Genomic DNA, 25,881 nt, shown 5'->3' with positions numbered 1-25,881 from the left:
AGGGTTCCGCTCCAGAATAGATAATAAGATGAATTTGGCACTCCAAAATAGATGCAAAAATAAGATTTTTATTGTACATATTTTCTACTGTTTGCATTAGTTAACATTTCGGCCAAGCTGTGACCTTCTTCAGAACAGTTTACTGCTCAACAGCAAGCATATGGTGCTTTTCACCAGCGCCGGTCCATAAACTTGGCCTGCTCCAAGCACACATCACCTTTTGGTACAATCACCTTCTTAAGCCATATGCCTGCGGTTGAGCAGTAAACTGTTCTGAAGAAGGCCACAACTTGGCTAAAACGTTAACTAATGCAAACAGTGGAAAATGTGTACAATAAAAATCTTATTTCTGCATCTATTTTGAAGTGCCAAATTCATCTTATTTTCCTGTAGGGAGCACTGCCTAGGAATAATAATAATAATAATAATAATAATAATAATAATATTGCACGAGCATATAGCGTTTTACATTTTAGAAGGTACACATGTAAAAACACTAACTCAGGGGTAGAAATAAAGAGGTTGTCCATTTTATCTTTATTTTAACAAATGAGTTGGGGACTTCATATTAGTGTTTGCCACTAAATTAAGGTATTACCACTGGTGGCCTCAGAAAAAGACCCCTGTGCAAGAACAGTATATGAGCCATTTTCAGCTCAATAGTTTATCATAATGCACAATTCCACCTGCTTTGGAGATGGAAATGGGCCCTGTTACCTCTTGGGACCCTGTGTGGCCACACAGACTGCACAATTGATATGTCTGCCAGTAGGTATTACCTTTTGAGAAGTGCTACCGACTTGTTAGTGCAGCTTTTCTCACAGACTGTACAGAGTTTTTGTTCTCATAATGGCTGCTGAAGCAGAAGCATGTGACCAGATCTGTCCATCAATCTCATCCAATAGCACCTCAAATGGGAATGGACGGGTCTGGTCACATGCTGCTTCATCAGCAGCCATTTTGAGAGCAGACATGTTGGTCAGTCTGTAAGGAAAGCTGTACTAACAAGTGTAGGAGGAAAACCTGAAATACTTATATATTAGTAAGTGTTAAAAAATCATGTCCCCGTCACATTTGCTAAAAAAAAAATGGCCAAGCCCTTTTAACCTTTAAGTAACAACTAAAGTTCCGAATTATATTAAACATTGCACTAGAATCCATAGATAAGGTGATACCAATGCTGTGTGTGCCATATTTGACTCTAAAACCAGAATATATCTCATACTAGTAAGTATCTAATGCAATAGAGTTGTTCAGATCCTAATTAAATTAGTCTTTGGTAAATTGTCTATTATTTTTTCGACATGAAGTTAAGAAGACCTAACATCAGCACTGGGAGGGAGGGCAGAAGCCCTGATTTGATTTCTATCTCCATGCTCACAAACTGCATTAGCAAGAACTTGGTCTGTACAATTCCAAGCAATAAAATCACTTATATTCACTGTCATATTGGATTAAAGTCTGGTCACTTCTCTGAAAAATAAATTGCTTTTAAATGTGATTTTTTTTATAGTTTTAAAAAAGTGAGAAAACATAAAGATAGAAACACTTCCCAACAGAGAATACATGTGCAGCAGTGATCTATATGAGGTTTTATTATACTACTCCTCTGGTTCCATGTTAGCAGGATCCATGAGGGAAATGAAGGATCTTTCTTGATCACTTTGAGAAATCCATCATCTTCTCTTTGTGTTATCTTGTATTGATTTATAATGAATATGTTATGTAGACATATGTACAACTCAAAAGTAAGCAAATGTATACTGTACTCTCACACAGGTAGTTATTAGTGTTGAGCGAGCATGCTCGACACTGCTCGGTACTCGCACAAGTATCTTACTACTCGGGATGTTCGGCGAGCACCAAGCATTTCCGGGTTACTCGGGCGGGAGCTCGGGTCTCCGCCCTGCATGTTTGGCGCTCTTTACAGAGCCAATGAACATGCAGGGATTGCCAGCCAGTCACTGTAATGCCGCAGCCATGTTGTTTGTGGGCATTACAGTGATTGGCTGGCCGCACAGCGTCACCTCGATTATTTAAAACCGGGCGCCGTCATCTTGGACACAGTCACTCCGGATCAGCCAGTGTAGGGTCAGTGCTGCTGAGCTAGGGAGAGATTTATACTACAAAATAGTTAGTGTAGGGTCTCTAAAGCCTGCCAAATCAAACAAACAGTCTTTCTCAGGACTAATATCCATCCCAGATATCAGGCAGGCAGGCTGTATAGGAGATGCAGTGGTTATACCAGCAAACGCTGCATTACAGTCCTGTGTGCTCCTGTTGGTCAAATTGCTAGACTTATCAGCCTGGTCTCAGGGGCCAGGAAAAAATTTTTTTTTTTCATCTAAATCCTGTATTTTTTTTTTGCTGAGTCAGACTGTCCAAATACGCATCTTATTAACCTTTTGGTATCCCCCCCCCCCAAAAAAAAAATTGAGTGTGTCTGTAACTGTTCAGACACCAATATATCTGCTTAAAAGAGTCTGGTGTAGGCCAGAAAAATATAACTGTGGTTTTGCAGCTCCACGGGTCAAATCTCTGTATTATCCTGTTTTTGTCATTTTTTGCCATAAAAAAAAACTGTAATAGTGTCTCCCTGACTGGTCAGACACCAATATATCTGTTTAAAAGAGTCTGGTGTTCTGGTGTAGGCCAGAAAAATACAACTGTGGTTTTGCAGTTACACGGGTCAAATCTCTGTATTATCCTGTTTTTGGCATTTTTTGACGTAAAAAAACTGTAATAGTGTCTCCCTGACTGGTCAGACTCCAATATATCTGTTTAAAAGAGTCTGGTGTTCTGGTGTAGGCCAGAAAAATATAACTGTGGTTTTGCAGTTCCACAGGTCAAATCTCTGTATTATCCTGTTTTTGGCATTTTTTGCCGTAAAAAAAACTGTAATAGTGTCTCCCTGACTGGTCAGACACAAATATATCTGTTTAAAAGAGTGTGGTGAAGCCCAGAAAAATATAATTGTGGTTTTGCAGTTCCACGGGTCAAATCTCTATATTATCCTGTTTTTGGAATTTTTTGCCGTAAAAAAACCCCTTAATAGTGTCTCCCTGACTGGTCAGACACCAATATATCTGTTTAAAAGAGTCTGGTGTAGGCCAGAAAAATATAACTGTGGTTTTGCAGTTCCACAGGTCAAATCTCTGTATTATCCTGTTTTTGGCATTTTTTGCCGTTAAAAAAAAAACTGTAATAGTGTCTCCCTGACTGGTCAGACACCAATATATCTGTTTAAGGCTGTGTTCACACGATGCGTATTTCATGCGTTTCCGCGGCGTTTTTGCAGTTGCGTAAACGCCGCGGAAACGCATGAAAAACGCATGGTAGAAGGGCAGCAATGTTCCCCAATGGAAATCCGCATGTGCTGTGCCCATGATGCGGATTTTTCCGCAGCGTTAACGCTGCGGTCAAAAATCCGCAGCATGTCAATTAATTTTGCGGAAACGCGGCGATTTCGCCGCCATTGACTTGCATTAGAACGCGCCAATTCCGCAAGACAGCATTTGTACTTGCGTAATTGGTGCGTTCTAATGTGCGGATGGTACCCGGGTGTGGAGGAGAGGAGAGTCTCATCCACACCCAGGTACCATTAAAAAAGCTGTAAAAAGAAGAATAAAATAAAAAATAAATGTATTCTTACCTTCTGTCGGCCCGTGCAGCGCTCCCGCTTGGTTCCCGGCACTTGCAGTGAGTTGTAGGACCTGCGGTGACGTCAGAGTCATGTGACGGGTCACGTGACGCTGACGTCGGCAGGTCTTTCAATTCAAAGTTGCCGGCAGCCGGGAGAACGGAGTGAGCAGGACAGCGCGGGCCATCAGAGGTAAGTATATACACTCTCTCGGTTCACACTGTATAAATCCATGCTGTTTGCATGGATTTATATAGTGTGACCTAGTTATCAAGCACTTTCCAGGTGATGCTAAAATCGCCTGGAAAGCGCTTGTCAATCTGCATGCGGAAACGCATGTGAATCTGCATGTGGATCCGCATGTATTCTGCAGGAAAAACGCATGCACAATCTGCATGCGTTTTTTCTGCCAGGGAGATGCAGAAATGATGCAGAAATTTTCTGCTTCATTTCTGCATCGTGTGCACATACCCTTAAAGAGTCTGGTGTACGCCACATAACTATAACTGTGGTTTTGCAGTTCCACGGGTCAAATCTCTGTATTATCCTGTTTTTGACATTTTTTTCCATAAAAAAACTGTAATAGTGTCTCCCTGACTGGCCAGACACCAATATATCTGTTTAAAAGAGTCTGGTATAGGCCAGAAAAATATAACTGTGGTTTTGCAGTTCCACGGGTCAAATCTCTGTATTATCCTGTTTTTGGCATTTTTTGCCGTAAAAAAAACCTGTAATAGTGTCACCCTGACTGGTCAGACACCAATATATCTGTTTAAAAGAGTCTGGTATACACCACATAACTATAACTGTGGATTTGTAGTTCCACGGGTCAAATCTCTGTATTATCCTTTTTTTGGCATTTTTTGCCGTAAAAAAAACCGTAATAGTGTCTCCCTGACTGGTCAGACACCAAAATATCTGTTTAAAAGAGTCTGGTGTAGGCCAGAAAAATATAACTGTGGTTTTGTAGTTCCACGGTTCAAATCTCTGTATTATCCAGCTTTTGGTATTTTTTCCGTAAAGAAAAACAGTAATAGTGTCTCCCTGATTGTTCAGACACAAATATATCTGTTTGAAAGATTCTGGTGTACGCCACATAACTATAACTGTGGTTTTGCAGTTCCACGGTTCAAATCTCTGTATTATCCACTTTTGGGCCTTTTTTACATAAAAAAAACAGTTTGAGTGTGTCGCTGACTGTTCAGCCCCAAATGTATCTATTTAAAAAAGTCTGGTATACGCCAGTAAATTAGAACTGTGGTTTTGCAGTTCCACGGTTCAAATCTCTGTATTATCCAGCTTTTGGCCTGTTTTACGTAAAAAAAAAAAATAGTGTCTCCCTGTCTGTTCAGTCACAAATATATCTGCTTAAAAGATTCTGGTGTAGGCCAGAGAAATAGAACTGTGGTTTTCCTCTTCCACGGTTCTAATCTCCTTTATATTACCCTTTTTCCATTGATATTGCGAGTGTAAGCTATTTTACTTCATTTACAATGGGAAGGTGCGTGGCAAGGGACGTGGAACTGGACGTTCTGGTGATGGTGCGTGTAGAGGACGGGCCGTGGCCAAGCTGAAAATGTGCCACAACCAACAGCCACATCTTCTTGCTCCCACTTCTTGACCGAATTACTAGGGAAGCACACTACAACACCAGTATTGCGAACTGATCAGTGTGAACAGGTTATTAATTGGATAGCAGATAATACTTTCAGTTACCTGGGCACCACCACCTCCGGTCTGTGTTCCACACGGTCAAGTTTTAGTAGCGGTGAGTCTAGACTGCATACTCCTCCTCACCCTGATGCTCCTTCCTCCCACCATGCCGAGTGTCGTCAGACAGCAACTGATCCCACAGTTGGACACTTTGAAGAGCTGTTCACTGGTCCATTTCCATATTTGTGCCCCTCGCCTGCCCCGCTTGAAGTGGTGGAAGAGGAGATCCCATGTAGCGATGCCCAAATATTTGAACAGCCACTGCCACAGGAAGTCGACGCTGGCAATTTGTCACAAGAGGTGGACGATGACGAGACACAATTGCCAGGAAGTGAGGAAGAGGATCGTGGTGCGCAAGTGGAAGAGGAGGAGGTGGTGGATGATCTAGTAACTGACCCAACGTGGCAGGAGGACACGCAGAGCGAGGCCAGCAGCACACAGGGGGAGGGAGGCAGAGTACCCCAACAGGCAGGAAGAAGCAGTGTGGTGGCCGCACACAGAAGGCGGGCAACAGTTCCCCGTAACACCAACACGAGGGACGTTGCCAGTACAACCGGTAGGTCTTCCAGAGTCTGGAATTTTTTTAAAGACTCTGCTGATAACCCCAAAAAGGCCATTTGTACCACCTGCCATGCCAGCATCAGCAGGGGTGACAAAACTACCAGCCTGACCACCACCAGCATGATCAGGCACATGGCAGCAAAACACCAGACTTTGTGGGGTGAACCCCAGGGTCCACGACCAGTGTCGGCGGGTGTCACCACTGCTTCTTCCGCTGTTGTGCGTGCAATAGAACCCCCTGTTGTGTGTGCAAGGCAATCCCCTGTCCATACTGCATGTAAAGATGCCCCCTCCTCTCAGTCTTCACTTGTTATGGCAGTTTCTCAAGAAACAGCATCAACGTCCACGTCCACGTCCCACCGCAGCGTTCAATTGTCCATATCCCAGAGCTTTGAACGAAAGCGCAAATTTGCAGCCAACACCCCAAAGGCCACAGTCCTAAATTCGCACATTTCACGACTGCTTGCGTTGGAAATGCTGCTTTTTAGGCTGGTGGAGAGAGAATCCTTCCGCAACCTTATGGCGGTGGCCGTCCCTCGGTACTCGGTCCCCAGCCGACACTATTTTGTCCGGTGTGCCATCCCCGCACTACACAAGCACGTGTCCCAAAACATCTGCCGTGCCCTCAACAACGCAGTTACTGGGAGAGTCCACCTGACAACGGACAAGTGGACAAGTGCTTGTGGCCAGGGACGGTACATCTCCCTGACGGCACACTGGGTAAACATAGTGGAAGCCGGGACCCAGTCGGACTTTGGGATGGAACACATCCTCCCCACACCGAGGATTGCGGGCCCTATGTCAGTCAGAGTTGCCCCCACAGTGTACAGCTCCTGCGCATCATCCTCCTCCTCCTCCTCATGTTCAGCCTCCATCTCAGATATCACCACAACAGTTACAAGCTGGAAGCACTGCAGTACTGCCTCAGTCAAGCGGCAACAGGCTGTGCTGAAACTCATAAGCTTAGGTGATAAACCTCACACTGCTTGTGAGTTGTGGACAGCTGTGAAAGAGCAGGCAGATCTGTGGCTGAGATCGCTGAACCTACATCCAGGCATGGTCGTGTGTGACAATGGCCGTAACCTGGTGGCGGCTCTGAGGCGAGGCGAGATCACACACATACCACGCCTGGCTCATGCGCTTAACCTCGTGGTTCAGTGGTTTCTTAAATCGTACCCCGAGTTGCCAGATCTGCTCGTCAAAGTACGCCGCCTGTCAGCTCATTTTCGCAAGTCAGCTACAGCTTCCCCCGCCCTTGCTGTGTTGCAGCAGGGTTTGCAGCTTCCGGCACAAAGACTGGTGTGTGATGTCCCCACACGTTGGAACTCTACCCTCCACATGTTGCAAAGGATTTGTGAGCAGAAGAGAGCAGTTGTGGAGTACCAGCTGCAACAAGGCCGTCAATATTCAGGTCAGACTCCACACATAAGACCTCAGGAGTGGACCTGGATGTCTGACATATGTACCATCCTGACAAACTTTGAGGAGTCCACCAAGATGGTGAGTGGCGATGACGCCATCATTAACGTCAGCATCCCACTTGTCTGTCTTTTGCAACGTTCTCTGCAGAGAATTAAAGAGGAGGCATTGCAGCCAGAGTATGATGACATGGATCAAGAAGCCGAAGCGGGCGATTACACACAGCCCAGCCTCATCTCATCCCAACGGGCATTGGGGGACAATGTGGGAGAGGAGGAGGAGAAGGAGGAGGAAGAACAGGAGCTGGTATCATGCGCTGTAGACGGTAGTACCTGTACAACTGTCAAACCGTCGGTTCAGCGTGGGTGGCCTGAGGACAGGGAGGAGGAGGAGGAGAGCATGGTCAGTCGTCATCTTGGTGAGGACACGGAAGTCTTGCCCGTTACCAGTCTGGCACGCATGGCTGACTTTATGTTACGCTGCCTTAACCGTGACCCTCGCGTTGTTAAAATGTTGGGTGACAGTCATTACTGGTTGGTGACACTTTAGACCCCCGCTACAAGGAGAACTTTCACTCTCTTATTCCTGAGGTAGAGAGGTCTACAAAAATGGGGCAGTACCAGAAGGCCCTTGCTGCAGAACTGGTAAAAAAATTCCCATCTGAACACGCTAGCGGCAGGGGTCACAGTTCGTTGCCCAACCAAGGCGTACAGACGAGAGAGACGCAACTCCAATCCAGCAGAGGCAGGGGAACACTGTCAACGTTCTGGGACAGTTTTCTGAGACCCGCCCAGCTTGCAGGCTGTTATGCACACGCCCGGACTGACTGGCGTGTGCGTGTTTAGTGATCCCACTGGACCATGAACCGGAGAGTGCCTGGAGGGGCGTAACTATGTATCTACCCGATCCGACCAAGGTCGCACGACGTCTAACGACGCCTGTGCACCAGCGAGGAACCGAGCAGAGGGACCAGGTGTTACTCCAGGTCAGACCCCGGACATGGCTGTTGACCCACACCGGAAAATACAGGAACAGGCAGGTTAGGCTGGCACACTGACTGGTGGGTATAGGCAGGCACGGCTGGTATGTAGACAGGCGGGCACTGGTAAGCACGACTGGTATGCAGGCAGGGGGTACTGGCAAGCACGGCTGGAGTGCCGACAGGGAGGCACAAGCAGGTTGGAGCACAGACTGGATAAGGTCCAGTACAGACTGGGACTCAGGAACAGAACCGCAGATGCGGTAGACAAGCAGAGCAGAGCAAGACCGCCGGTGCGTGAACAAGAGCAGAGCAGGGCGAGGCTGCCGGAGCGGTGAGCAAGAGCAGAGCAGGGCGAGACCGCCGGAGCGGTGAGCAAGAGCAGAGCAGAGCGAGACCGCCTGGAGTGGTCAGCAAAGGCAGGGCAGAGCGAGACCGCTTGGAGCGGTGAGCAAAGGCAGAGCAGAGCGAGACCGCCTGGAGCGGTGAGCAAAGGCAGAGCAGAGCAAGGAAGCCTGGAGCGGTGAGCAAAGGCAGAGCAGAGCGAGGCCGCCTAGAGTGGTGAGCAAAGGCAGAGCAGAGCGAGGCCGCCTAGAGTGATGAGCAAAGGCAGAGCAGAGCGAGACCGCCTTGAGTGGCGAGCAAAGGCAGAGCAGAGCGAGACCGCCTGGAGCGGCGAGGAAAGGCAGAGCAGAGCGAGACCGCCTGGAGCGGTGAGCAAAGGCAGAGCGAGACCGCCTTGAGTGGTGAGCAAAGGCAGAGCAGAGCGAGACAGCCTGGAGCGGTGAGCAAAGGCAGAGCAGAGCGAGGCCGCCTGGAACGGTGAGCAAAGGCAGGGGAGAGCAAGGCCGCCTGGAGCGGTGAGCAAAGGCAGAGCAGAGCGAGACCGCCTTGAGCGGCGAGCAAAGGCAGAGCAGAGCGAGACCGCCTGGAGCGGCGAGCAAAGGCAGAGCAGAGTGAGACCGCCTGGAGGGGTGAGCAAAGGCAGAGCAGAGCGAGACCGCCTTGAGCGGTGAGCAAAGGCAGAGCACAGCGAGACCGCCTGGAGCGGCGAGCAAAGGCATAGTAGAGCGAGACCGCCTGGAGCAGTGAGCAAAGGCAGGGCAGAGAGAGACCGCCTGGGGCGATGAGCAAAGGCAGAGCAGAGAAGACAGGGCTCTGTTCACACGGAACAGACTAGAAGGGAAAGGCAGAACCAGAAACACACAAGGTACTTGCAATGAAGTAGCGAGTGGACTCTAAACTCACAAACGGGAGTACAGGGACAACGAGTAGGAGTTAGGTACGGGTTCAGACTCTGCAGGAAAAGGGAACGTACGGGCATAGAGAAAAACAGGTAACAGGCTAGGAGAGCATACAGACAAGAACAGACACAGCAGCAAGATACAGGAGCGGGTCTAGGTATGCAGCCCCTAGAAGGCGGAACGAACAGGAAGGAGCGTGTTCAGACAGGAACAGGCAAGATACAGGAGCGGGTCTAGGTATGCGGCCCCTAGAAGGCGGAAAGAACAGGCTAGGAGCGTGTTCACACTGGCCTGGAAATGCAGCCTCCAGGAATGCGGACAGACAACAGGCTAGGAGATAGTTCAGACAGGACCTGGCACATTCAGAGTCAAGGAGCACACTGAATGATAGAGTTGCTCAGGCACCAGCTTCCAGGTGAAGCTGGTTTAAATATCCAGTGACAGACAGCAATAGGCTGAGGACGCATTAGAGGTGTACCCACAGCAGCTACAAGAAACAGGAAGTAACCGGGCCGCCGCTCTAAGCAGTCAGAACAGAGACAAACAGACAGCATGAATAGAAGCCAGGCTAGCAGACTAGACTGATGATCAAGTTTGCGATCTTGCATAGTGGGAGATGGTGCCCTATGCAAGAACGCCGCCAGGTATGTTACACAGGCCCTGAGGCACGGGGCACTCTCACAAGGAGTGGAAAGTTTCAAAAGATGGTGAGGGAGTACCTTGCCGACCGTACCAGCGTCCTCCGTCATTCCTCTGTGCCTTTTAATTATTGGGTATCCAAGCTGGACACTTGGAATTAACTCGCTCTGTACGCCTTGGAGGTCCTGGCCTGCCCTGCCACTAGCGTGTTATCGGAGCGTGTTTTTAGTGCCGCTGGGGCAGATAAGCGCACTCGCCTGTCAACTGACAATGCTGATAATCTGACCCTTATCAAAATGAACAAGGGCTGGATTGGGCCAGACTTCTCATCACCACCAAATGACAGCAGAGTAACATAAAGTCAAATCCACTGTGTTATTTCGGGAGGTGTATTCCCATGCACCGCTTCACACCCACACATGGGTATACGCTTCCTCATTTCGGCTGTAGTTTGCTCTTCTCCTTATCCTCAGCCTCCACCACAACTATACCACCAGCGTGACCTTGGTCCATGTTGCCAGCATTGCAAGTTCATCCGTCCTAATTTTTGGCAGCTTTTGCTCGGAAGGCATAGGCAAAGACTATGGGAGACCCATTCCCCAATAATGGGAATAATGTTTTTAAGATGCTGTACTGCATGGCTCTTGTTTGCCAGCATTGCAAGTTCCTCCCTCCTAATTTTTGGCAGCTTTTGCTTGGAAGGCATAGGCAAAGACTATGGGAGACCCACTCCCCAATAATGGGAATGTTTTTAAGATGCTGTACTGCATGGCTCTTCCAAGGGGCATTTAAACCGTCTTGTTAAGCTACTGCAACCTCCACGTCTCTTCCAAGGGGCATTAAAACCGTCTTGTTAACCTACTGCGACCTCCACCAATTTTCCCAGGGGCATTGGTATTGTCTTTTTATTCCACTGCGACCTCCACGTCTCTTCCAAGGGGCATTAAAACCGTCTTGTTAAGCTACTGCGACCTCCACCACTTTTCCCAGGGGCATTAAAACCGTCTCGTTAAGCTACTGCGACCTCCACCACTCTTCGAAGGGGCATTGATATTGTCTTTTTATTCCACTGTGACCTCCACGTCTCTTCCAAGGGGCATTTAAACCGTCTTTTTAAGCTACTGTGACCTCCACCACTCTTCCAAGGGGCATTAAAACCGTCTTGCTAAGCTACTGCGACCTCCACCGCTCTTCCAAGGGGCATTAAAACCATCTTGTTAAGCTACTGCGACGTCCACCATTCTTCCAAGGGGCATTAAAACGTCTTGTTAAGCTACTGCGACCTCCACCACTTTTCCCAGGGGCATTAAAACCGTCTTGTTAAGCTACTGCAAGCTCCACGTCTCTTCCAAGGGGCATTAAAACCATCTTGTTAAGCTACTGCGACCTCCACCACTTTTCCCAGGGGCATTGATATTGTCTTTTTATTCCACTGCGACCTCCACGTCTCTTCCAAGGGGCATTAAAAGCGTCTTGTTAAGCTACTGCGACCTCCACCACCTTTCCCAGGGGCATTAAAACCATCTTGTTAAGCTACTGCGACCTCCACCACATTTTCAAGGGGCATTGATATTGTCTTTTTATTCCACTGCAACCTCCACGTCTCTTCCAAGGGGCATTAAAAGCGTCTTGTTAAGCTACTGCGACCTCCACCACTTCTCCAAGGGGCATTAAAACCATTTTGTTAAGCTACTGCGACCTCCACCACTTTTCCAAGGGGCATTAAAACCATCTTTTTATTCCACTGCGACCTCCACCATTCTTCCAACGGGCATTGCATTTCCTCCTAATTTTAGTCAGCTTTTGCTTTTCAATGCATAGGCGACCACTAAGGGAGACCCACTCCCCAATAATGGGTAGAAGGTTTTTAGTATGCTGTAATCCACGTCTGTTTCAAGGGGCATTGCAGTTCCTCATAATTTTTGGAAAGCCTTCTATTCACTGCTTAGGCCAACAGTGCACAGGAGACCCAGTTGCTATAAATGGAAAAAACGGTTTAGTTAAGGCCCTCTGACCTCCATGTCACTTCCACGGGTCATTGGAGTGCCTCGAAATTTTTGTTAGGCATTGCACTCACTGCATGCCCTTTAACTGTGTAGCCGAACCGCTCCTTTTGGTACAGAACAATATCCTACAAGACATGTGTGGTTGACTGGCCTGATATTGATGTGAATGGTCCCTGTTCCTCCTGCTCTTTCTCCTTTGCCACCACCTCATCCATCATTCATCACCTGAAGCTTTGTTTTAACGGGAGTCATAGAACTGGGATAGTAGCAGGAAAACATCCAGCAATCCTCGGAGGAGGTAGGATATGTGCCAAAACGCTGACCACCTCAGGCCTAGCCCCTGCTACATTCCAAGAAAACAAAGCAGACTCTAACTTCTATCATCATCATCATGCTCCTCACCTTGGCACTCTCAGCTCCCCTAATGGAGAAGCCAAGGCCCACCGGAGGAGTCTGGTTCTCTGGTGGGCTCGTCCAATGTTGCCCTAAAGCAGGCCGGGCTAAGAAAAGTGTGTGGGAGGATGTTCCAAGGAGAAATGGGGGCGGCTGGGGACCGAGTATGGACACCCGGCCGCCCCCTGGTGGCTGGGGACCGAGCGTGGACACCCGGCCGCCAGGCAGCTGGGGACTGAGTATGGATACCTCGCTGCCGAAGCAGCCATGAGGTAGTGGCCAGCTTCGGCCTCCTCCAAACTAAAAGGCCCCATTTCAAGTGCAAGCTAGCAGTATGGTATTGCAGCCTGGGGGTGGGTGGGTGTTTGGTTGCACACTTAAACTTACTCTTGCATTCCAAGAAAACAAAGCAGATGCTAACTTCTATCATCATCATCATGCTCCTCACCTTGGCACTCTCAACTCCCCTGATCGAGAAGCCAGGGCCCATCGGAGGAATCTGGTTCTCTGGTGGGCTCGTCCAATGCTGCCCTAAAGCAGGCCGGGCTAAGAAAAGTCTGTGGGGGATGTTCCATGGAGAAATAGGGGCGGCTGGGGACTGTTTATGGACACCCTACCGCCCCCAGGCGGCTGGGGAGCGTGTGTGGACACCCGGCCGTGGGGCGGCTGAGGACCGAGTATGGACACCCAGCCGCCCCCTGGTGGCTGGGGACCGAGCGTGGACACCCGGCCGCCGGGCGGCTGGGGAATGAGTATGGATACCTCGCTGCCGAAGCAGCCATGAGGTAGTGGCCAGATTCGGCCTCCTCAAAACTAAAAGGCCAAATTTCAAGTGCAAGCAATCTAGCAGTATGGTATTGCAGCCTGGTGGAGGGTGGGTGGCAGGCTGCATACTTGCGCTTGCATTGTAAGGAATGGGGGAGGTACAATTGAACACTGCCCTTGGACAAGGACTTGCACGGGGATAGTTGCAAGTTTGCATCTTCTGATGCGGAAAGGATCACTTCTGATGGCACACTTTTAGGCAGTGACCTGGGTGTCAGAGATGCTTCCAGGGGTCTTCCCCATGCTTTTCCCATGTCTTTTCAGCACTGTATGCATGTGTCACACAGCACATGGCCAGATAATATTGTAAAATGTTAAAATGACATTTCCCGGTGAATGCATTTGTCACGGTTAAAAGCAATACAAAAGTGCAAAAACACATAAAAAATGCTACTTGTGAACATAGCCCAAGGTGTGGAGGAGTATTTTTGTTTTTGGTTATTTATTTTACCTTATACACAAGTCTTTACCCTGGAAAGGAAGTTCCTTAACATATATCACAGGAAAACCGTTTCAGTTTCGTTTTTGAACGTTTTATTGTGAGCCCGTAAAAGTGGCTTAATACCTCTCACCACGTTGTTGACAGCAGTGCCCTGGGGGTCAGAAATGCTTCCTGGGGCGATGCCCATGCTGTCCCCATGTCTTTTGAGCACTGTCACTATCGTTTTGGGCACTTTTTAGGCTTTCTACAGACTGCCGGGGGTGCCGCCACAAAAATGCTCGGGTCTCCCACAGACTAACATTGGGCTCGCTGCTCGGTTCGAGCACCTGAGTATCACGGCGAGCTCGGCCAGAGCTTCGAGCACCCGAGCATTTTAGTGCTCGCTCAACACTAGTAGTTATAGGAAAAATATATGTCAAAAGAGTGAACATTTCATGGGTTTACTTTTTTATGATTACCTTAACAATTAGCCCATATATACCACAAATGATCTTATGCTTGGCTAAAACGAGCTCTCAGAGAATACAGAGGTTCTGAGAAGAGCCTCACTCTGCCTCCTCCTGTCCCTTCCTCTGCCACCAATGATTGACAGCTTCATATTTATAGTCAAAATGTGGATCTGCTTTAAAGCATTTCTATATTGTTTTGTAATGTTGCCCATATGAGTAAGCACTAAGCACAAGTAACTTGGTATTACAATTGATGGGCAGGGGAAATATAGAGGAATTTTTGTTTGCAAAGCATAACTACAAAAAAAGTTATGGATATCCCACCCACAGAAACTGTAATGTATATAGTTGGTCCACAGACTTTGTCTAGCATAACATTTTAATTGAGTATTAATTTTTATATGGGGAAGGGAAAGGGGAAAACGGGAAAAAAATGGAAACAAGGGAAGGAAAATATTGATTAAGTAGGGGCAACAAGGAAAGAAAAGGAAAGAGGAGGAGGGTAAATAAGGAGAGAAAAAAGATTGTATAGTCATATAGCATAACATTTTATACAGCTGTTACTTTACGGTTATCAGTTTGGGGGCTAAATGGAAGCATAAAATACAAATACAAAGTAAGATACAATAAAGAGAACCTAACAGCTGATACATGCTGCCCAATATAAGAGCAGCATGTATCAAACTCTGGCTATATGATCTCAGCCAGGTATATTTGACTCTGAAATGCTGTGGCGTTTCAGAGAACAATATAATTGAATAGCCGCCTGGGACCGAGCAGTGGTGTAGTCTAGTTGAAGAGGAAAGTCCCAGGCAGGTTCCCTGGATTGAAAGGTCTATGTCTACAGTACAGACCAAAAGTTTGGACACACCTTCTCATTTAAAGATTTTTCTGTATTTTCATGACTTTGAAAATTGTACATTCACACTGAAGGCATCAAAACTATGAATTAACACATATGGAATTATATACTTAACAAAAAAGTGTGAAACAACTGAAAATATGTCTTATATTCTAGGTTCTTCAAAGTAGCCACCTTTTGCTTTGATGACTGCTTTGCACACTCTTGGCATTCTCTTGATGAGCTTCAAGAGGTAGTCACCGGAAATGGTTTTCACTTCACAGGTGTGCCCTGTCAGGTTTAATAAGTCAGATTTCTTGCCTTATAAATGGGGTTGGGACCATCAGTTGTGTTGTGCAGGAGTCAGGTGGATACACAGCTGATAGTCCTACTGTATAGACTGTTAGAATTTGTATTATGGCAAGAAAAAAGCAGCTAAGTAAAGAAAAACGAGTGGCCATCATTACTTTAAGAAATGAAGGTCAATCAGTCCGAAAAATTGGGCAAACTTTGAAAGTGTCCCCAAGTGCAGTTGCAAAAACCATCAAGCGCTACAAAGAAACTGGCTCACATGAGGACCGCCCCAGGAAAGGAAGACCAAGAGTCACCTCTGCTTCTGTGGATAAGTTTATCCGAGTCACCAGCCTCAGAAATCGCAGGTTAACAGCACCTCAGATTTGAGACCAGGTCAATGCCACACAGAGTTCTAGCAGCAGACACATCTCTACAACAATTGTTAAGAGGAGACTTTGTGCAGCAGGCCATCAGGGTAAAATAGCTGCTAGGAAACCACGGCTAAGGACAGGCAACAAGCAGAAGAGACTTGTTTGGGCTAAAGAACACAAGGAATGGACATTAGACCAGTGGAAATCTGTGCTTTGGTCTGATGAGTCCAAATTTGAGATCTTTGGTTCCAACCACCATGTCTTTGTGCGACGCAGAAAAGGTGAACGGATGGACTCTACATGCCTGGTTCCCACCGTGAAGCATGGAGGAGGAGGTGTGATGGTGTAGGGGTGCTTTGCTGGTGACACAGTTGGGGATTTATTCAAAATTGAAGGCATACTGAACCAGCATGGCTACCACAGCATCTTGCAGCGGAATGCTATTCCATCCGGTTTGCGTTTAGTTGGACCATCACTTATTTTTCAACAGGACAATGACCCCAAACACACTTCCAGGCTGTGTAAGGGATATTTGACCAAGAAGGAGAGTGATGGGGTGCTATGCCAGACGACCTGGCCTCCACAGTCACCAGACCTGAACCCAATCGAGATGGTTTGAAGTGAGCTGGACTGCAGAGTGAAGGCAAAAGGGCCAACAAGTGCTAAGCATCTCTGGGAATCTCCTTCAAGATTGTTGGAAGACCATTTCCTGTGACTACCTCTTGAAGCTCATCAAGAGAATGCCAAGAGTGTGCAAAGCAGTCATCATAGTAAAAGGTGGCTACTTTGAAGAACCTAGAATATAAGACATATTTTCAGTTGTTTCACACTTTTTTGTTAAGTATATAATTCCACATGTGTTAATTCATGGTTTTGATGCCTTTAGTGTGAATGTACAATTTTCAAAGTCATGAAAATACAGAAAAATCTTTAAATGAGAAGGTGTGTCCAAACTTTTGGTCTGTACTGTATATGAGTATGTATAGTCAATCCAGGGCAAGATGTGTTGGGTAACATGTATCAGATGTTAGGTTCACTGTAATTCTTACTTGGACCTGCCTTTATGATCACAGGGTACACCAAGACTGTACTATGAGTAAGAATGCTGCATGCGTCCGCAAAGCGTCAATAGAGATAAAATATGGACACCCTGTTTTTTTACATAAATTTTACAAAAATTCTAAATGAATTTGAGGTTTTATTTATGTATGTGAACTGGATATTGTAGTACTTTTTCTGTGCTCACAGGATACATTAACCTGTTGTAACAACCAGTCAGCAAGCAAATTTGAACAACTAAGCCACAAGTCTAATCCATTATTTTTTCAGCTTTATTAGAAAAATAAAAAAATAAACTGCACCCAAAGAATAGTACAACATTACATCTTTGCCAAGGTAATTGGGCTCCGTCTTTCAATTTCATTTTTTGGAAACCCTACTAATATTCCAGTTTAAGGATAGTGCAGAAATGCCTCACCTTCTTCCAGGTCAGGCTTCTTCCAACTAGGAGGCTTCAGAAGCAAACAAAAAGCTGAAACCAGTGGATGACACTCGCTGACCTCCAACAGTAAGAAATTGCAGTAGTTCCTGTAGCCTACCATAGCAAATAAAAAAAACTATCGTTAAGATGATTAAATGTAGTCAACGAGGACATAAAGAGATAAATAGATTATGAATATAATAGTATTAATGCTTCCTGATGAGGTATTGAGAAAGAAGATAATGATTTCTAAGAATATTATAAATTAAAAAAAAAAGAAAGCAAAGTTTAGAGCACTATGAGTATAGCAATCTGAAAATAAAATGGCAAGCTTCACATTTTTGCAGCTGAGTGCTGCATCGGGGTTTCCATCTAAATTTCCAAAAAACGTGATTCAGAAGTAATGCCTGGCAGAGCCATTCTCATAATGAGGAGTCACTTGGGTCTCTGGTCTGTGTCTGTCATTTTTAGGTGGACACCAAAGCATGAAGAACAAAAGCCATATGGGTGTAAGATGCTTAAAACTTGCCTGGATCCCATCCTTGTACACTGTGTTGTAGTAAACTCAAGTCCAGACGACAGAAATGGATGATATTAAAAATAACTGAGACCACAAGACGTGCGATGGAGAGTAATCCACCTCGTAAAATATTCACCGGGAGGAAGATATATGTGAATATGAAGAGACTTCTCCTAAATGTATTGATAGAAAAGGTATTTTAATATGCGTATTTATATCATTTAATTTATGCCATAAATCACAAATAGTTATTTTACTCAAAGGAAAAGTGATAAACTTTACTAATACTGAAGTATCCAAACTAACAAATTATTACCAATAAGCGATAAAATATTTACTAGGTTTACACCATAATCAATGTCATATTGGTGATTAAGATTTCCAGAAATGAGGTAAAGCAAAGCATTCTTCACTCCCTTCATCAAATGTCTCTTGTGAAGTGATGCTGTCCGCTTGTCACACTGTGGTTTTATAATAATTGAAGGTGAAGTCATTTAGCATTTACATCAATTAGGTCATGCAAATTATCATTATCTATATCGCATCACTAAGGTTCAGATTTATGCTTAAAGGGAACCTGTCATGTCCTATAACACTATTAACCTGCAGGTATAGGGTTAATCTGGAGGTTAATAGCATTATGAAGGTGCCCTGCTGCTGTACTGAAAGTGCGGCAACCAGGAGAAAATGAGCTTTAATTCTCCCTAAAGCCGTCAGCTTTTTTGTGCCTTTTTGACTGAAAGCCGGTGGCTCCCAGGAGAAATTGAATTCATTTTCTTCTAGGTGACACAATTTCAGTACAGTGGCTGGCACTGACTGACAGCTGGCCCTAATGCTGATCTGCTGCCGCTGTCTATACACAGAGTGGTGACTGAATCCGTGCCAGCTCCGCCCCCATGACTGAAACTCGAACGTTAGCGGGAGGAATAAAGTTAATATTCTCCCGGCAGCGGGTGTCTTAGTGCTGGCGCCAGGCAGGTTCAGAGCGCTATTAACCTGCAGATTAACCACATATCTTCAGGTTAAAGGGATTGTGCCATGAACAAAAGTATGTTTTAATCAACAGATCCTGGAATAAAAATAAGTTCCACAATTGGATGTGTTTAAATAAAATGTTCCTGTGCTGAGATAATCTTATAAATGTGCCCCTGCTGTGTACTGTGTAATGGCGGTGTCTGACCGTGCAAGAACATGGCCTGATCATACCACATCTCCTGGGCAGCGGAGGAAGTAAAAGAGTATACAGACATTACAGCAGGGGATCACAGCTGTTCCATTTAATGAGAGTATTCTTTTAACCCTATAGCTGAATGTTAACAGCATTATAGGACATGAGAGGTTCCCTCTAAAGATCTTGTCCCCTTTTCTTTATGGCATTCTTCGAGTTAGTTATAAATAAGAAGTACAATGCACCGAATCCATTAAGATGCATGTGCCACTAAATAAATTCAGCATACTTTCACTGTGGCGTGCGCCTCCCTGTGATTTGCCAGAAATGCTTTTCCAGTCTGGCGTAAGAAGCGCAATCAGTTTTAGGCCAGTTTCACACGTCCTGATTTTTCCAGTACCGGAAAAACCCACACCAGAGATATCCAGGTCTGTGTGTGGCACACGTGTGGCAACTGTGTGCCGCCTGTGTGTCGCATCAGGAGCACACATACAGGCATCTGGGAATCAGTGTACAGTTAGCGCTGTCCCCAAGCACCGGGTGCTGAACGCTGCCCTCATCATTGTCCCTTGCTTGCGCTGTGATCAGCATGAGCAAGGAACAATGTTGGAAGTAGTAGTTTGCGCCAGCAGTGTCCATGTGTAAAAATAAGAATAAGATAATAAAATCCTTATACTCACCTGTCTGGAGATGTAATCCTCTGATCACTGATGCCAAGGAGCCGGGGAGAATGAGCCGCTCCAGCGAGCGAGCACTGAAGTAGCGCTGAGCTCAGAAGCGGTGTCCTGTCACTCAGTGAGCTCCGCTCAGTGCAAGGCCCCACTCGCTGGAGCTCATTCTCCCCGGCTCCTCGGCATCAGCGGTCAGAGGATTACAGTGGGGGACATCTCTAGACAGGTGAGTATAAGGATTTTATAATTTTATTCTTATTTTTACACATGGACACTGTGAGATCAGACTGCTACTCCCAACTGTTATGATCTGCTACAAGAACTAAGGAAAGATAGGAAAACTGTCCCTACAATACAACTAAGCTGATTCCCTACGATGCAGCGGGCAACCTGTTCCTTGTGAACAGACCCGCCTTCGTCCTCAGCTAGTCTGAACGCAGACCTATAGATATAAGGGAGGGGTCCCTAAAAGTACTAGGACTGGGACAAAATTGGACACCTCCTAGCAGAAGTTGTAGCGGAGCAAAAAGACAAACAGACAAAAATACTTAGAGGTCCAAGGACCAAGCAAACTATAGAGATAGGTACAAAGCACCTGGCTAGATTAAGAGTCAAAGTAACACTGAAGTCCAGCAAAGCCAGAAGGCCGGAGCTGGAATAAATAGGCAGCAAGTCACGTGACCACAAAATAGAAAAAAACTAACAGGAGGGTTCTAACAGTACCCCCTCTTCTATGAGGATCCTCCGGATCCTCCAGGCCCAGGCCTATCAGGAAACCTCCTGTGAAACGCTCTGATAAGTCTAGGAGCAGAGACACCATCTGCCCTTACCCAGGAGTTAACCTCAGGACCGAAACCTTTCCAAGCGACGAGATACTGCAATTTCCCTCTATGCCTTCTGGAATTCAGGATACGAGAAATTTCATATTCACCGTCTTCCACCACCGGAGGAACTGTGACAGTGGCATCCCTATCCGATACATTAGCTTTTTTCAACAAGGAAACATGAAACACCGGATTAATTTTCCAGGAGGAGGGAACCTCCAACCTAACAGCAGACTGGTTAACCACCTGAAGCACCCTAAATGGTCCCACAAACTTCGGACCCAATTTCTTAGAAGGAATTCTCAACCGCAGACAACCAAACCATGTCACCAACAGCAAACAAAACCTCTTGACGTTTCCTGTTAAAATACTTCTTAGACTTTTTATTAGCCTTTTGAAGGTTACAACATACATCAGTCCAAACTCTCTCCAAATCACCGGAAAAATTCTCCTCCTCCGGCACAGCCGACACCAATTTGGAGAACAAACCAAACGACGGATGTCTCCCAGTACAACAAAAAAATGGAGAACAAACAGCAGAAGAGGATGTATGGTTGTTAAGAGCAAATTCAGCAAGTGGCAGAAACTCAGACCACCTCTTGATTGTCTGCCACAAAACAACGCAAAAACTGCTCAACATCCTGGTTCTTTCTTTCTCTCTGTCCATTAGACTCAGGATGATACCCAGATGAAAATGACAAATCGACTCCCAACCTGTCACAAAAGGCACGCCAAAAACGAGCCACAAACTGAGGTCCCCTATCAGAAGCAATGTTGGTGGGAACGCCATGGAGTCTGACAATTTCCTTGACAAAAGCCTTAGCGAGTGTCTTAGAGCAGGGTAGTTTAATGAAAGGAACCAAGTGACACATCTTGCTAAAAAAGTCCACGACCACCCAGATGACAGTGAAACCCTCGGACACAGGAAGGTCAGTAATAAAATCCATTGCAAGATGCGTCCAAGGTGCACTAGGAACCTCCAGAGGGCAAAGCAACCCCGCAGCAGGAGCATGTGAAGGCTTTGACCTGGCACACACAGTACATTGACGCACCCATTTAATGATTTCCTTCTGCCACCCAGGCCACCAAAAACTGCGACCTACCAGTCTCTTAGTCTCAGAAATTCCTGGATGACCTGCCAACCGAGACTCATGATATACCACAAACAACTCTCTCCTAAAGGTTCTAGGTACAAACAACCTCCCATGGGGAGTGTTAGATGGGGCATCCTCCTGGGCTTTCAGAATCCCATCTTCCAAAACGGAGTCCAATGCTGCTATCACAACTCCTTCCTGTAAAATGCTCTCCTCCTCCTCGGTACCAACCATGGGAGAAAAACTGCGAGATAAAGCATCAGCTTTAACATTCTTAGTACCCGGGATGTAAGTAACAGAAAAATTAAACCGCAAAAAAAACAGTGCCCACCTAGCCTGACGGGCATTCAAGCGCTTGGCAGCATCTAGATAGATCAGATTCTTATGATCAGTGAAAACCTGAATGGGAAATTTAGCACCTTCCAAGAAATGACGCCAATGTTCAAATGCGAGTTTGATAGCCAGCAATTCCTGATTACCAACATCGTAATTAAGTTCGGTTTCAGAAAAATTTTTCTAAAAAAAAGCACAGGGATGAACCCCATCCTTGTTCTCCTGAGACAAAACCGCACCGACCCCCACCGAAGAAGCATCAACCTCGACCAAAAAAGGCTTGGTCTCATCAGGCTGCATAAGGATGGGGGCAGAACTGAACCTCTCCTTGAGATACACAAAAGCTTAAATGGCCTCAGTAGTCCACTGGACCGTATTCGCACCTTTCCTGGTGAGATCGGTCAGCGGCTTAACAATTATAGAAAAATTCTTAATGAATTTTCTGTAATAATTGGCGAAACCCAAAAATCTCTGTATCGATTTTAAACCAATAGGCCTAGGCCATTCCTGAACAGCCTGAACCTTCACCGGGTCCATCTCAAAGCCCTCGCTGGAGATAATGTAGCCCAAAAAACTAATTCTCTGCACAGCGAACTCGCATTTCTCCAGCGTAGCAAAAAGTGAATTGTCACTTAATAACTGCAATACCTCACGTACGCTCTGCCAATGAGACTCCAGATCTGGCGAATAAATCAAAATGTCATCCAAATACACCACCACATTCTTACCAATCAAAGGTCTCAGGATGTCATTAATAAGGTTCTGAAAAAACTCTGGTGCATTGGTAAGACCAAAAGGCATAACCAGATTCTCAAAATGACCCACCGGAGTGTTAAAAGCAGTCTTCCATTCATCACGCTCCTTCATTCGCAACAAATTGTATGCCCCCCGGAGATCAATTTTAGAGAACCACTTGGCCCCCACTAACTGGTTAAACAAGTCAGGAATTAACGGCAGTGGGTAGGAATTGCGTACTGTAATTTTATTAATTTCGCAAAAGTCCAGACATGGACGTAAACCGCCGTCTTTTTTTTTTACAAAAAAAATCCAACAGCCACAGGTGACTTAGAAGGTCTAATGTGACCAGCAGCCAAGCTGGTCTGTATGTATTCCTCCAAGGCTTTTCTTTCAGGGATAGTAAGATTAAATAAGCGACTCTTGGGAAGAGTAGCTCCAGGAACAAACTCAATGGTGCAAATGTAGTTCCTATGAGGAGGTAGAATTTGCGACTCCTCCTCTGAAAAAACCTTCCAAAAATCCTGAATAGGTACAGGTAATTCCCCTCTTTCCACAGCAGCAAAGCGACCGTTACAACATTTATCATAACACTTAGGACTCCAAGATTTAATCTCATTAGTAGACCAGTCCAGTAAAGGATTGTGCAGTTTTAACCAAGGCAAACCTAACACTACTGGAGAAGGTAAATTATTTAATACCACTAAATCCAACTCCTCTTGGTGAATACCATTCATAGTGAGGGGAAATTCAAAAACCTTGTGAGTAACACATTTCAAAGCAGTGTTATCAACAGCAACCACAGAAATAGGAGATAACAAAGGTTTAGGTTCCAATTTAAGTTTTTCCAAAAATCCCTTATCAATCACATTCAGTGTAGAACCACAATCCACAAAAACCTGAAATTCAATCAACTCATCCTGCAATGAAGTACTCCCGGAAAGAAATACTCCCTTAGAGTTTAAACAAGAAATACGGGCGTAACTGACCTTTTTTTTTTCTTTGTTTAACAGAAGCTCACAGTTCTTAACAAAATGGTCAGATTTACCACAGAAAAAACACAATCCCTTGGAAAACCTGCGGTCTTTTTCCTGAGAGCAGAGTGGCATCACCCCTATCTCCATCGGCTCTCCGTCGTCCGAGCAGACCCTCTGATGACTAGGAGCTGCCATAGCAGGATTTTTCTCCTCATTAACCCTGGCACGCAGTCTCCTGTCCACCCGTATAGCTAATTGTATGGCTTCTTGCAAGTTTCCAGGGGCAGGAAAAGCAATCAGCAGATCCTTAACCCTACCACTTAGACCAGCAAGGAACAAACATTTTAACGCCAAATCACTCCATCTCACTTCAGAAGACCACCTTCTGAGGTGTGTACAATAATTTTCAGCATCACCTGACCCTTGCTTTAAACGTCTCAGTTGTGTCTCAGCAGAAGAGACTCGATCAGGATCGTCATACAACAACCCCATAGCAGAAAAAAAATCCTCCACTGACCTAAAACACGGATCATTAGGTTGGAGAGAAAAGGCCCATCCCTGTGGTTCCTTGCGCAAAAGTGACATGATAAACCCAATGCGCTGTGATTCATTCTCAGAGGACCTGGGTCTCAAATGAAAATATAATAAACAAGCATTTTTAAAGGAAAAAAAATCTTGTTGTTTACCATAAAAAAAATCAGGCAGTCCTACCTTCGGTTCAACAAAATGCGCTCCAGGACAGCTACTCACGTGTTGCTGGAGCTCGGCCACCTCAAGAGACAATCCCTGCAGGCGTTGAGCCAATTCCTGAACAGACACCATGCTGATCTCCGGATCTCGTTCCTTAGGATTTTTTTTTTCTTTTTATTTTGGGCTGGACTTACTGTTATGATCTGCTACAAGAACTAAGGAAAGATAGGAAAACTGTCCCTACAATAGAACTAAGCTGATTCCCTACGATGCAGCGGGCAACCTGTTCCTTGTGAACAGACCCGCCTTCGTCCTCAGCTAGTCTGAACGCAGACCTATAGATATAAGGGAGGGGTCCCTAAAAGTACTAAGGACTGGGACAAAATTGGACACCTCCTAGCAGAAGTTGTAGCGGAGCAAAAAGACAAACAGACAAAAATACTTAGAGGTCCAAGGACCAAGCAAACTATAGAGATAGGTATAAAGCACCTGGCTAGATTAAGAGTCAAAGTAACACTGAAGTCCAGCAAAGCCAGAAGGCCGGAGCTGGAATAAATAGACAGCAGGTCACGTGACCACAAAATAGAAAAAAACTAACAGGAGGGTTCTAACACCAACATTGTCCCTGTTCAGCTCATGCTGATCACAGCGCAAGCAAGGGACAATGATGGGGAACAGCGCTAACTGTACACTGATTCCGAGGCATCCTTACGTGTCACACTGATGATACACTGATGTCATCCGTGTGTGTTCAGCGTGGGACATTTTGCAGACCGTGCAGCGTGTAAAAAATGGACATGTCTACGTGTGGAGCACACGGACACACAGTCCGTGGAAACACACTGACATGTGCGCAGACCCATAGATTTGAATGGATCTACATGTGTCAGTGTCTCCAGTACTTGTGGAAACTGTCACTACACGTACCGGACACACTGATTTGTGAAAGAAGCCTTAGTAAATTTGACGGGAGAACAAAGCCACGAATCTAGTGTGAAAACACCAAAACACTTTTCAAAGTCTAGAAAACGGGTGTAAACACTTTGATGAATTGGCCCCTATAAGTATAAAGTTGTATGCGAAAAATGCACGTGTTCAGCCGACCATTACAAACAAGCACAGCCAACCTCAAACATGATATAAGTGGGTTTAACCTGGCAATGCTCTACAACAGAATACCATTACAATGTGTCTTGTTGGATGTCAAGATTTTTTTCTTCCATATTTTGTATCAATTTGTGAATTATTGCGTACATGTACAGTATCCACAACCATGTACATAAGTCTTAAAATTATTATTTTGTTTATTTTGCGAGAGAAATATAATCTTGTTTTCTGATAATAAACATCTAATAGATAGGAAGGGCTTCAAGGCTAAAGCCATTGGATGTTAACCATTGAATGGTGGAGGTTTTATCTCTCATGCAGAGATTGACGTCAATGGATAAAGGCAGAGTTTCACACATGACCGTCTGTGCAGAGCAACTGTCAAACCACAGACATGGAAGTGAAACGTTTCTTTTTTCTCATCTATCCTCACTCAAGCATTGATGTGTGCGTACATTAAAGCAAT

At 45.6% G+C, this 25,881-nt stretch overlaps 1 protein-coding gene across 1 annotated transcript in view; it reads right to left on the bottom strand.

Annotated features, from left to right (window-relative positions):
• Window positions 1-25,881, bottom strand: part of STRA6 (signaling receptor and transporter of retinol STRA6) — a 110,756-nt gene that overhangs the window by 4,367 nt on the left and 80,508 nt on the right. The window contains exons 16-17 of the mRNA XM_073652770.1: window positions 17,826-17,989; window positions 17,294-17,410 (exon numbers count right to left, since the gene is read on the bottom strand). Of these exons, the coding sequence (XP_073508871.1) occupies window positions 17,294-17,410; window positions 17,826-17,989 (281 nt within the window). The remainder of the gene's footprint in view (window positions 1-17,293; window positions 17,411-17,825; window positions 17,990-25,881) is intronic.

Source organism: Phyllobates terribilis, unplaced genomic scaffold (genome assembly GCF_046119375.1).
Source record: "Phyllobates terribilis strain yellow unplaced genomic scaffold, ASM4611937v1 Scaffold_11__3_contigs__length_659146591, whole genome shotgun sequence".
NCBI lineage: Eukaryota > Metazoa > Chordata > Amphibia > Anura > Dendrobatidae > Phyllobates > Phyllobates terribilis.
The sequence above is the reverse complement of the archived record's forward strand: the minus strand, read 5'-3'. Positions and strand labels throughout refer to the sequence as shown.